At 32.8% G+C, this 13,685-nt stretch overlaps 2 protein-coding genes across 3 annotated transcripts in view; one reads left to right on the plus strand and one right to left on the minus strand.

Moving 5' to 3' along the window:
* LOC148601238 (cytidine deaminase-like) lies at window positions 1-10,596 on the minus strand. Its single transcript, XM_088554168.1, has 5 exons — window positions 10,495-10,596; window positions 5,409-5,525; window positions 2,954-3,065; window positions 1,505-1,562; window positions 1-1,025 (listed from the first exon to the last, which is right to left on the minus strand). The coding sequence occupies exons 1-5, from the start codon at window positions 10,511-10,513 to the stop codon at window positions 900-902; spliced, it is 432 nt and encodes a 143-aa protein (XP_088410294.1). The 5' UTR covers window positions 10,514-10,596; the 3' UTR covers window positions 1-899.
* The window catches only part of LOC148601239 (nucleolar complex protein 2 homolog), a 25,225-nt gene continuing 22,099 nt past the window's right edge, over window positions 10,560-13,685 (plus strand). For both annotated transcript variants that reach the window (XR_015916957.1, XM_088554167.1), the window contains exon 1: window positions 10,560-10,679. Coding sequence is in view for 1 of the 2 variants with exons in the window: in XM_088554167.1 (XP_088410293.1) it covers window positions 10,639-10,679 (41 nt within the window). In the remaining variant the exon portion in view is untranslated. The remainder of the gene's footprint in view (window positions 10,680-13,685) is intronic.

A 13,685-nucleotide genomic window follows, 5' to 3' on the forward strand; every position in this document is an offset into this window, starting at 1 on the left:
TGAACTATAAATCTGTTTATAAATTAATAACGACAATGAACATATATATATAGAACACAACTAATATTATACAGATACAACAAATGCAAACTTTCACATGTTTGTACCTGTGTTAAATACCATGGCTAAATTCAGAGGTCCTTTTCACAAAAAATCGTAAGTGTAAAATTAGTTGTAAGTTATGGCGTCATAGTAAATCAAAGAATTGTGACGTCATAACTTACGACTAATTTTACTCTTACGATTTTTTGTGAAAAGGGCCACAGATTCTTACAGTGACTAGATATCGATATATATTTCCTATAGAAAAGTGCATGTATAACATGACCAGGCCCATTTATTCATTAAATAATGGCTGCTCCCTTAATTGATTATTATTGCCAGTTAAGCATCAGCATCCCGCAGCTTTGTATAATTTTTTCATACATAACATCTCAACTGCGGATCGGTATCATATTGTGTGGCATTAAATATTCGTCCCACTATGGCGCGGTATTAGCGTCAAAACCAAAAAGTTCTGCATAGCCTAAAGTATTTATGCCTAGGAAAAAATAAGATTATGCCTAGCCAAAACTATTTATGCCTAGCCTACAATAATTATGCCTAGCCTACAATAATTATGCCTAGACACTATTGTATTAATTGACCAATCAGAACGTGATTAACATCCACGAAGATTTGAGATGCTGTCCAGCTTCTGCAACTCTTTGTTACAAGGCAGTTGATTGGCTCAGCAAAATTTATGCTAGGCACAAATAGTTTTGGCTAGGCATAACTTTATTTTAGACTAGGCAGAACCTTTTACTTTTGACGCTAATACCGCGCCATATCCCACATAATAATATTTTTTCATAATAATCTCATAAACGGTAAAACTGTCATCAAATGAATCCTCAAGCTTACTGGTTTACTCTCTCCTCTTTTAATGATTCCGGAACAAAACAAAGGGGCAGTAACTCTCCCGTTTTCATAAGTTTGTAAGATAGATCAGGTTTTGTCATATAAACATCCCAGTCAGTACCAAACTGAAAATAGAAAATTTAAACATGTTTTTCATTGACACAAAATCTACGACAGCAAAGTTAAATCCACGCATACATGTACAGTATATTAGAAATGAACCTTTATCGTTTTGGAAAACTTGGGGCTGCTCATTTATTTTCTTTCGTTCAGCTTTCGTTAGTTTTTTTTGTTTGTTTTCGATGGGTTATAGTTTCTAGCATGGCACTCAAGACTAGGAATAACTGCTTGGACCAGTGACATTTTAAGACAGCCGGCGCTGACTAACAGAATGTTAGAAATGATACAAATAGTACTAAAGGCGTTCTCCTGTTAACTGCTTGATTCATTACCACCTTATAAAAACTTGTGTACCTCGATTAGAATCTGTCTGCATGTTCCACATAGTACTATATATATACAGGGTGTCAAACAGACAGACGGACAGGCGATAGCATTCCGATATTTCCCTAATTGATGGGATAACAAAATGTCAGTAACTTACCTCAACTAGAAACTGTCTGCATGCTCCACATGGTACAATAGGGGTATTCACCAAGTCACTAAAAATAGGATTTTTGATCTTTAATTGTAAAACTATCAAGCAATTTGAATGAGAATAAATATTCAGCAAATATTCAAAGACTGTGGTGCGTAATCATTTGTCTCTAGATACTATGTAACATCATTTTTCAAATACGGTAGTCTTTTTAGTGAAACTTGCCAAAAAATAAAACATGAATAATGTACATGTAATAATCCTTTGGGCAGGTGTCGAAACCCTTCTCCCCTAGAGTTTTTTTAACGGACTATCTGAAAAATAATCACGTTAAGCCAAAAATGAAGTTTGTGCTTTCAATGTTATGACTTAGGACGATGGCTTTATCAAAACAAAAAACAAACACAATAGTAGAAAGATGTTTTAGTAAAGGGCCAAATAAAAAAAATGTTCTTTTAAAATTCAGTACCTACCCCAGTTCTTAGTGCCCACCCTAGTATTTCTATCGACATTTTGGCAGAAACTCTGTGAAACTTTAGATTTTTTATGACAATTATTAACTCAAAACACATTGTACAAAAAATAAATCCCTACCTATCTAATATATTTTTTGTAAGGTATGAAACCTTAAACAGATACATTTTAATGTTGGTCTAGTATTTTTAAAGTAAGGCAGGACGAAGTAGAATATGTCTTTTACTGTTTTATATAAACTAAGATTTATTCATCGTCATGATTTAACAAAATTTTAATATGTGAGATATGAACATTTCGTTTTTGTTAAACTAATGCAAAACTATTAAAGATCCTTACTCGGTATTACAAGTTAACTTCCTGTCAGACTCTCAGTGCTTCAAAGGTCATAGGTGAAATTGATTACCGTTAAGAGGACTTCGTCCTCTATAAAGTGAGCATGTTAACACGTCTAAACCCACTAAGCCGAAATGTACTCTTTTTTCCTGATCAAAAAAAATATCATTCACTGAAGTCAACTATTACTCTCATGACTCATTTCTAAAACGGAAAAGGTTTGATAAACATGATTTTTTATAAAATGTACTAGAAACGTAAATATTTTACCGGCCAGATTGTTGTATGACTTAAAAGTATCTTGAATTAGATAAGTGTTGGTGTAGAAAAGCGACTTTGCATTTCATTACAAGGGGAGTGCCAATTCCCGAAACCTTAACTTGGTGATTATACATATACATTTATATATATATTAATATTTGAAGCTTTTAAAAAAGACATGTAAGTATACATTCGTTTGTGGTTTATTGATTGCCAATTTCCCGAAAATACCCCTTCCGTTGCTTTTAACTTTCAGAATTAGCTTTTTTTCTCCCTGGTAAGACGAACTTTTGTCCTCCTCGACCTCTGAAACCCACTATTAAGTATATGAATAAATGGTAGCTTGTTTTCTATAAACTCTATTTTCATCTAAAATCTTTGTACCTAGATATTGCAATTGCTGAAAATTTCTTGTGTCCTTCTGAAACTGCTTTCACTAGAGCTGTTCTCTCTGCACATATAGTAAGACCATATGAGGCATTTTCTACATTGCATCCTGAAAATCATTAATTGTAAATGATTTTACAAAAGCTATTAAGAGTATAATATGGAATTTTATACCTTGAATCTAGAAACCGTATAGAATTTGTTTTATTAAAATGCATAACAAGAAACTTGAACTTTTAACTGTCTCCGCGTTAACCTACAAAATAATGTACCATTGATACACTGATACACGAAATCTCGGTGTTTTCGGTTTCCTTTGGTTGTCTTGTTTTACTTAGACATTTCATGATATATTGTGACTAAATTCTTTAAGATGTGCTTTTATTGATATTTCTGTTTGAGCAGATATGGTGTGTTAATCAGTTACTTTTGGATTTGCCCCGTGCAGGTCCGGGTGTCAAAAGAATAGGCCTGCAGCAGCGCTAAGCTTGTCGTAAAAGGCGACTAAATAGTGCTCAGAAACATAGCCGAGGGCTAGGCGCTCTGGGCACAGAGAAACTGGGTTGTGTGCCCCAGGTGGTGGAATTAGGTACCCCTGGCGTGTTACATGCTGGGGTTGTCAGGCTATAATACGGAAAACCTGACCGGAAACTATGTTGGGAAAGATGCCATGTTCCTCGCACGTTAAAAAACCTTGCTGTAGTATTCGATAGGAGTAGGAACCTTTGCGCTCCGCCACAGGAGGATAAATTGCCCGACCCTACCCATCTCTCCCTTATATCTTGTGGCAATCGAAATTTGTCGACTCTATTATCCCTTTTTTTCATTTTATCATCATCATTTCATGTTCATTTTATCATCCCATTTCATGTTCATCACCTTAATATAGCTGAAATATTGCTGCTCGGGCGTTAAACCCCAATAATCAATCAACCAATCAATCAATGCTTTTGGATTTTGAATTAGCTTTCATGAAAAGTGAGTACCTCAGGAAAGATTAGTTCTTGTAAACTTACTGTGTTATACTCAAAATAAAGTCAATTATTGTCTTTATTAGTTTTGCATGGAAAAATAATTTCAAATTTTCTTTTTGGGATAATTTTTTTTGCGTTAATTTTAGGCAAAAATATATTCAATACAAAAATGAAAGTGTTGGTAAATGGTCAGATTTCTAAAAGTGTTCAGTAATAAAATTATATTACTAATACAAGAACTTATTTATACAATATTCTTTTACGGTTAATATTTCCTAAAATGTACATACTTTCAGCAATTCTATTTCCGCATTTGATAATATTTTCAGTACAAACAAAAAAGTTACGTCTTTTTGAAAATGTCTAGCGAAATGTCAGATGTCAATATTTTATTGGTTCGTTGAGAAAAGTTCATGCTCAAAAGCAATTTTACAATCAATTGGCAATTTTTTCTATGAAATAATGATTTTTTGTAATTGTACATACACTTAGGAAAACACATATTTCATTTTTTTTTAATTATTTAAACCGTTTAAAACGGAGAAAATTCGAACAAAACAAATGTCCAGCGATTTGTCCAACTTTCACTTTTGTGAACGTTTGGAACGTTTTCAGTCGATGGGGAAATGGGAAAATAAAACGGAAACAATTTCTGCTTTAAATAACAAGAACCAGACACTTATACTCGTCTCTGCAATTACAAGGTTAGTATAGAACATGCATCTGAAAGAAAAAAAATCGAAATCAATGGGATTCAAAAAGACTAAAAGTATCTTTATTTTGTGTTATTAAGAAACCAAAGAATGAACCAAAATAGAATAAAATAAATTCTTATAGTTGATAGGAATTCGATCGGAGTGGAATGACTGAAACGCAAAATAAAGTAGACAGAACTTTAAAAAGGTATAGAAAAGCAGAATGCTTATAGATAAAATGAATGTAGAAAAGGGAGTCATAAATATTTTTTTATTTCGGAAAAAGCATTTTAGCAAATGAAATGAAAATCTTCATCAATGAGCGGCTATCTAATGGATGTTGATGAAAGCTCTTTCAATCGAAATACTAAGCTGTGATAGGTCCAAATTCTGCTATTGGTACATGTAACATAAAATCATACATGTGTATCCAAATGCACATTCAGGAGAAAGTTGCTATGTTTCCTCTCTAGACAGGCAGAGTATGCATATATGTTGCGGTTGCATTCCACGCTGCCGCGTGCACATGCATGAGTAAATTTAATTTATCGGTAGCAGTGATAATCAAATTAATTAATCTGTTCGTTTTTTCTAAGAAATGTTCAAGATGTTTCAATTACTGCCAATCAGATATTACTGTATATTTTGCTTTACTGTAACCGTGTTTCAATAAGCAAGCAAGCGAGAAACGAAAAGTGTTGACAACAGTCGAATTCTGACGTTACCGCATTGCCGCAATAGCGTGCGTAACGTCTACATATATTTTTTCGTGCTTCCTGTTACCTGTGATTACTGTTCCATCCTGGCACAACAATGCAGCCCCCACGCGAAATTTACTATATGGACTGTAAGCTTTCTTCTTAGCCTCGTGGCTTGCCTTCAGTAAAGTTTTTATCTGATCTGGAATGTAGTGTAGTGGTTAGAATAAGAAATATGTGACAACCACGAGTTAAGTTGATTATTTTAGGACTGAAAATTGAGAATGGTTGAATACGTGATAAAATCAGAATTAAGGCAGTAGAATTTTTGGATATATTCACTTACTTTACCCCCCCCCCCCCGCCCCCTAAAAAAGTCTATATATGCGCTTTATTATTTTTTATGCAATCCCTACACTTCGAAACAGGCGCGGGTCCAGAAAATCTTAAGGGGAGCGCTGATAGACCTAAAAGGGGCGCTCCATTGATTCCCTGTGATCTATTCAATCAAAACTATCGAGCATACGCGGGGACGCCTGTGTTTAAATCAATTGTCGTTTTATATTATTTTGAAATTTCGGCTGACACTTATCTATGAATTGTCAATACAGACTTTTATATTCATAATATTGTACTGTGTACTTTTGAGTTCAAGTACATCTTAAGATTCATCTTACAATAGCAAAAATTAGAAACTAAATGAACTGATAATTAATGTGTATGCAGAATCACTTTCATCCATTTATACCCCATCCCCATTTTACAACTTCTAAAAATTACTACACTTTCTATTAATACGACGTCACTATGAATTAACCAACCGGATGGAACCAAAACATAAATGCACACCGCAGGATTAATCTTCCTATTACGCACTTGATAAATCTATCCTTCCTTGTAAACACTCATTCACAAACAAGAAAATACTATTTATCGATTAAAGGCAACAGTTGTTTACGTGAAAAGACGCATATATTGTATACACCCACATAAAGTACTATTGAGTATAAATTAGGAAACTGTAAATTGAAATGATTTTAGTCAACGATAGAAACCTATATATTTTGTGTATGATTTATCACATAAGTAGCGGCCTACATTAAGTGTCTTAGAAATGGGACATCATAGAGGTCTTATGTTCCGTCTAAAAATTAAAATGCATCTCGTGTACATGTATATAAATGCAATTTAAACTCTTTTACATGTTCTGTGATGTAATTGAAGTAAAATGAGAAATGATTCTTCTTCGGCAGTTTCGTGCATTGGTGATTTTAATAGGAATTAACCTTATATAGAGCGGTGATATAGCGGGTCTCTCAGGGACAGCACTAAGATCGTACATGTGCGTTGTTTTTGAAGTACTTTGTTATGAAATTTCGAAAAAGCATTAGTCTTGATATAGGGTCAAATATTCAAGGAACTAATATAACAGACAGGGAAAATACAGAATGACCGCAGGGACTTGCTCCCGCTTCCAAATATGCAGCCCACTAGTATATAACACGATATACTAGTGGGCTTCATATTTGATAATGGGAGCAAGGCCCTGTGGATGGACAACATACCTATCTACATGTACATGTAAAGGCTCGGTAAACAATAAATGTAGATACATATGTACATGTTTAAGTGCATTTGTAATCTTTATTTCTTAGTGGTGGGTCAAAAAATTAATAAAAGTGGATTCCGATCTATAAAATAATTAAAGGGTGTCCATACAATCATTTGTTCATTTTTACCCAAACTTTGCACAAAACTTGTTTTCAACAACATTGTTTAGGTTGGATATCCGCCATTGGCTCTGATTTCTAAGATAATCTTGCTATACCAGTACGTGCAACTTGATTTTCTACTTCACTGAAACATGTTTAAACCGAATCCCAATTAACCCGAAAATTTATCTAAACCAGACACTCTTTAAAGTCCCATTATCTTAATTCAAATGTATTTTCAACCTTGGTAAACCGAGCATCTGTCTATACCGACCTCATTTTTGACATCCAAAAGGGTTTCGCTATAGGAAGCTTTCATATAAATATAGACCTGTATTGTTGTTGCTTTTGATGTTTTTTTTTTTCATTTTACTTTTTCTTTACAGCTTAGTTCGGATATTTTCAACATGTAACTTTTTTCGTGACACAGTTGGGTAGAAATGTGACTATTGTCTGTGTATACTATATAAAAGAATGGTTCGACAAAATCACGCAGGGGAAGGGTATTTAAGAAGATCAATTGACAAGAACAGAGCCAGTGTTAAGATATTACAAGAATATCTATTCTATTTGACCGCAAAAAGTCCACAAGGTATCGCGCACCGGACATAATGCCGGACAATTCCAGCATGCAATGTTAATTTTGGTATCCATGGTGATTGTAATTGGATCTCTTGTAGTCGTTTTTCTCATTCACAAACACTTCCCGTGGTTTCCAGTCTCTTCAGAAAACTCCATCGGGCCAAAAATCTGGATTTCGCAAAATATGTCATCACGAGCGTCAACAATCAACTGAACCGATGCTGTGTTGCGCCTAGATTTGTCAAAGTACCTTAAGAATGTCACATGTATTCCTGTATTGCTTCAGAAAAGACCACATACTATCCTCGCAAGATACCCTTTTATCAATACCACCGACGTAAAACCTAGATACCGGTCTACGTTCTCGACGATTAGCACCAGAGAAGTTCGCTACTGGATGACAGACCGACGACGGAAAGAGTACATGTATATCGTTTTTGTACTTTTTCTACGTTCCTGACATTGTCCTCAATGTAATTATCATTTAGTTGAGCAGTTTGTGATTCGTCTTTACTTCTATCACTAGGTAGGTGTCCGACTTGTTTCTCGCTTTTTATTCTTGAATCGGTCATGTTCATCTCTAGGAGTGTCATTGTTATTATTACTTGGTTGCTTAGTAGGCTTAGTACTATCGTTGTCAAGCTTGGTTGAATTTTTCACAATTTCCGAATACGTTGCCTGAGTCTTACTTACTTCCTTTATATTTATCTCGGTTGTCGAAATGCGCTTTCGTAAGTCAGAGATGGAGGCGCATGTGGCTTTGCAGTTCGTGTTTGCTTTTTCCATATGTTCGTCTATATCTTTTACTTTTAAGTTCATCAAGTCGACTTTCGCTTTCAAACTGCAGACACCTGTTGCTCGCATATATGATAATCTATTTACCCTATCAGAATCTTGTTTCACTTTCTTTTCAAGTTCAAATCTTGTTTCACTTTCTTTTCAAGTTCCTTAATATTGATGGGAAGTTTATCAGTTTGTTTCTTCATTCAGCTACAATCTGATTTCAGTAATTTTACACTGTCGTTAATTTGAACGTTATTTTCAACATGTAACTTGTTTCGTGACTATTGTCTGTATATACTATATTAAAGAATGTTTCGGCAAAATCACGTAAGGGAAATTCTCGCAGTTTAAGATCAGCGTGTATTTTACTTTGAAAGGCCTATACATGGTATAAAGGTGTTTAAACCTACATCGCAACAGCACGGTCTGAAAAACTTGTAAACACTTTTTATATGACACATTCAATACCATTCAAAAATTCTTTCAGTTTTTTTTTTTTTATATTTCGAAAAACTCTTGAAAATATAACCACAGTATTAACTAGATGTACATGTACATAATTCTACATGTCGACACAGCATCTTAACCACTACCACCCCTCGACAATAAAACAAATTGAGTGTACATTTCCATGTATATCCAACAACAGTAAGAATTAAATTTAAAAAAAACTACCAAATTAAAAAAAAAAACAGATTAACATGCTAAATAATGTATTTATTCAGTAAACAGAGTTGATGTTTTTATCTGACTGTATTTAGTGTGTAATTAAAAAAATCTATTATTGAATTCTTGAATTTGTTTAATTTTTTAGGGCTTCAGGGAAGATTAGTTTATTTACTAACTGACTAATTGTGTTACCCTCTTGAAATAAAGTATCATTATAATTATTATTATTATTATTATTATTATTATTATTATTATTATATACATTGTAGTTTGCACAATCATAAAAGCTAACCAAAATACATAATGTCGTAATACGTAATTACAAACATGAATAACAATAATTAAGATATTATCATTAGTTTGAAGTAGCATATAGGGCAATTTAAAAGTACAACTCATTAAATGACATTCTTCAACTTTCATGTGAACATTTAACTGTCACCAGAAGTTATGTTTATGATGGGCTAGCTTGACAATGTTCAGAATAAATAAATAAGGTCACATATTTTTATGTATACATATTCAGTCCACCATAATGAGGTTGTAAATGATGAATTTATTCACTTGCTTGGTAAACGCCAAGCCTGGGGTCGTTCAAGAAAAAAGAGACACCGACTGCCTCGTACATGTACATGTATATGTGAACATGCTAATCCCAAAATGGATTAATGAACATGCGTTCATCAACAAACTTGTAAAACCGTACATGTATACAAAATGTAAATACAATACCGTATTTAGTCAGGTAGGGTATGGTACATGTACATGTATGTGTATTACCAATGTTGACCAATTTTGCTGAAGTTAATAAAGGTGCACATGGGGCATGTTATATCAGTCGAAGAAAATCAAAATCTATAGACTTATACTGAATATTTGTGTGTGTGTGTGTGTGTGTGTTATATAAAAGCAAGTTATGGACAATTTAGAATAAATGAATCCAACTAAACAACATTCATTTTCCACCAAATTAGTTGTGGCCACCCGACTCTTATATTAAATGGAACTTAATAAATAATGTTTATATGTATACATTTAGGGAATTACTATTTTGTATAACATTTAATACACATAAGCTTTCCGGGTATAATGTACTGTTAAGCATCGATCCGAGTTAATTTGAAAAAAAGACCTTAACTATAATAATTCAAAATCATCTCCATATGCCTGTAAGACAGGTACACATGCTTACTCATATCAGGTCGAACATTTAGAAATAACTCTTTGTTGTTTCATAAGTTAAAAACATTTCGAAGTTATTGTAGTTACAACATCATTTGATGCATGTATTATTAAGGATTTTTGTAATAGCCTATTATAAAAATCATTTTAGTATATTATTTGAAAAAAAAATGTTTTTACAGGTTTTTAAAAAAGAAAACAAGTTCCATCAATGAAAATTATTTTTAATTCAAAAAGTCCTACCTGCTTCTTCGTTGTTCATTTTAATTCAAGCTTGATCACGGCTTTTGCGAAGTGTTCTTTATTTACTACTTCAGGTCACTACCTATGACCTTTGACTTTACCGGAAGTAAATATTTCGTAAACAAGAAATAACAACTTCCGGCAATGGCAGCCACCATGAAGAAAAGCATGTCTTCCAAAAAAAGGTGAATATTCATTTCGCTATATAACACGTGTAAAAATGAAGAACACAATTTGGTTTTATAATGCCTATATGTGAAATCCACGTAAAGAATGCCATCTTCATCGTATGAAATTGGTATAACCTTAATTATTAAATATAATTATAAATCTGAGACTGTAAATGGAATTGCTAAAATATTTTTGCAGACGATTGCAAGGCATATTCTAAAATCTCTGCGGAGGAGGGTCATGACAAATTACAAGAAAATTTAGATGAATTATGTGATTTGTCAAACTTTTGGAAATTTAAAATTTAACAGCTAAATCCTACAACCTTATTCATTGCAATCCAGATGTAGATGAATACCATTAATGATGTTGGATAATACAGACAATTATGTAGCTCTAGCAGTAGTTGAAGAAAACAAAGATCTATACTCGGCATCACATAAATAACATACTGTTAAAATTTGAAAGAAAATATTTTCTACGACTTTATTGACACCTACCGTTGTTTAAATTGTCTTAAATGACTTGCTCATTCATTTAGCCAAACGGCTTCTCCCTAAACAAGTCGCTTATTAGCTTAAATCATGCGTAACAAATCCTTATGGGAAAATCCCATACTAATAACCGCCATGTTGGTTTCTACGGGACGATTTGTTTACAAACGAAGTTCGTAAGTTCCCGTCGAACTCCGGTGACAATCGTCTGCTTGATCAACTTCTCATTATTGTACGTTGTTCGCGTAAAATAAATCCGAGATACCTGAAATAACGCCGAAATGCATTCTGGGTTCTTCGGTTTTTGGACAAACCATTTAAACGTAAACAACATCTAGCAACCCGATCACTGTAAACATAGCTGACTTTTTAAAATGTAAATATTGGCGCCGAGAATTAAAATCTGACCGGAATTTAACGATTCAATGTTTAGGGAGAAGCCGTTTGGCTAAACGAATGAGCAAGTCATTTAAGACAATTTAAACAATGGTAGGTGTCAATAAAGTCGTAGAAAATATTTTTATTCAAATTTTAACAGTATGTTATTTATGTGACGCCGAGTGTAGGTGTAACCTTCCAGTCAAACTTAAATTCGATAAACATATTTGTAATATTGTTGGAAAATAACTCATTCATCTTTCTTTTGAGTTTATGGACTGTGATATGTTTGTGACACTGTATTAGTCTTTAGTATGTCCCATTTTTTGAAAAGGAGAGTTTGCCAATCTTATTAGTGACATCATATTCACTGTTAGGGTTTGTAAGTCTCGTTCTAGTTTCGGTTTCCCTTCCGGAATTTCTGGTGTAGAACGTATTGAAATCTGAAGACCGATATGCATTTTAGTGTGTATTTCTGGGAAATTCAAACGCTAGTTCACAATGCAAAATCTTCTATTTTATGCTATTCTAAATATTTTTATCTCTTAGAACTTGATTTTTGTCATTTTTAATCAGTATTATTACCCAAAAATGATACTTCGTTTTTAATATTGAACTCAATGCTATGTTAATGACGAATCTCCATACATTTGAATGGTAGACTAGGACCCATTCTTACGAAACCACTGAGTCACGTGATGAGACTTGCATACCCTATTTGCATATCATTTAGTGTAATATTGATTTGCAAATAAACAACTAAATAAACAATTAACAATTTCATGATTAGAATCCAATTTTCAAAACTTTATAGCTTTGTTATTTTATATCAAATTTTGGTTCAGTAAAATGTTCCATTTAGATAAAGGAATTCATATTTTGTATGTGAATTTATAACTCTTTTACTTGAAAAACAAACTTGAAATGATATTTATATGTGAACCTCTATTTTCAAATAAAATTATTTTTGAAAATTTATGTAGTCTAATTACTGAATTTTACATGTAATTTAAAAATTCCATGGATAAAAAGAGTTTTATTGACAGTGGAGGGAACCAAAACAATTTTTCAATTATCTTAAAAAAAGAAAAAGTTATGATGATTTAAATTTGATACCCCATGCCACTCAATGGATTTTTTGCCAACCAAAACCAAATCACAGGTAAGTGATGACATTGAAAACCAATGGGTTGCCTTGGCCTAACATTTCATACCAGTAGGGTTTTTGTCTCTTTGGCATATTCACCATGCCTATTCTCGTTATACATGTATGTACTGGTACATTTTTTTGTACATGAATATGAGCCAGACAAGTTTTTTTACCAGGTCTTAGAAAATCAAACGAGAAAAACATGTGTTTAAACACGTCTGATTGATAATTTCATAGCATTGGAGCTTGGTATCTTTTGAAATGCCTAAGTTATTGCAAGTCATTTCTCTTATATTTCTTTGAAAAAGCTACACAGAACAGTAAATATGTTCAATTACTTTACATTTGTCTTTAAACATCAAAAACAAAGAGATCTTTGTTATCTGTTAGTTGAATTGAGTGTGTATTCACCTCATACAACAAGTTTTTTCCTCCATTACAACCTGGAGATGTTTTGGCCATAAGGACATTTGAGCCAATGGCTGTTATGACTGAAAATATATTAATTTAGTGCTTACATTGTATTTCCATTACAGAAAAAAAATTAGTATTGGATTAATTACAATTTAAAATATCAAACAATACAATTTATTTGATCAATTATTTAAAACAGCACAAATATTACTTCAGAATGAACTACATGTACTGTTAGAGATTTTTTATATTTAAATGACAGATTTGTAGATTCTTATGTTCATGTGTCTGTCAATCTTTGTAATCTGAATCTACTGAGCACATCACTGATTCCTTTGGTAAGACTGGTTTACACTTAATTACATGTACATGGATGTGTTCAAAGTACATTATTGTATCTGACGAAGAACCAGTTTTGAAATATCTGTTACTTGTTATAATTGAAAAAAAAATGAATTGTTATTAGTTTGATTGTCACAGTTTACATACATGTACCAATCATAAACATGATACATGTAAATGTAATTCTGATTTGTTTCTAATAAAATAGTGCTAAAACACAGAGTGCTTCAAAGCAAAGGATT

The sequence above is a fragment of the Perna viridis genome, chromosome 12, assembly GCF_037379345.1.
Source record: "Perna viridis isolate PV_CMFRI_1.1 ecotype Kerala chromosome 12, ASM3737934v1, whole genome shotgun sequence".
Taxonomy (NCBI): Eukaryota; Metazoa; Mollusca; class Bivalvia; order Mytilida; family Mytilidae; genus Perna; species Perna viridis.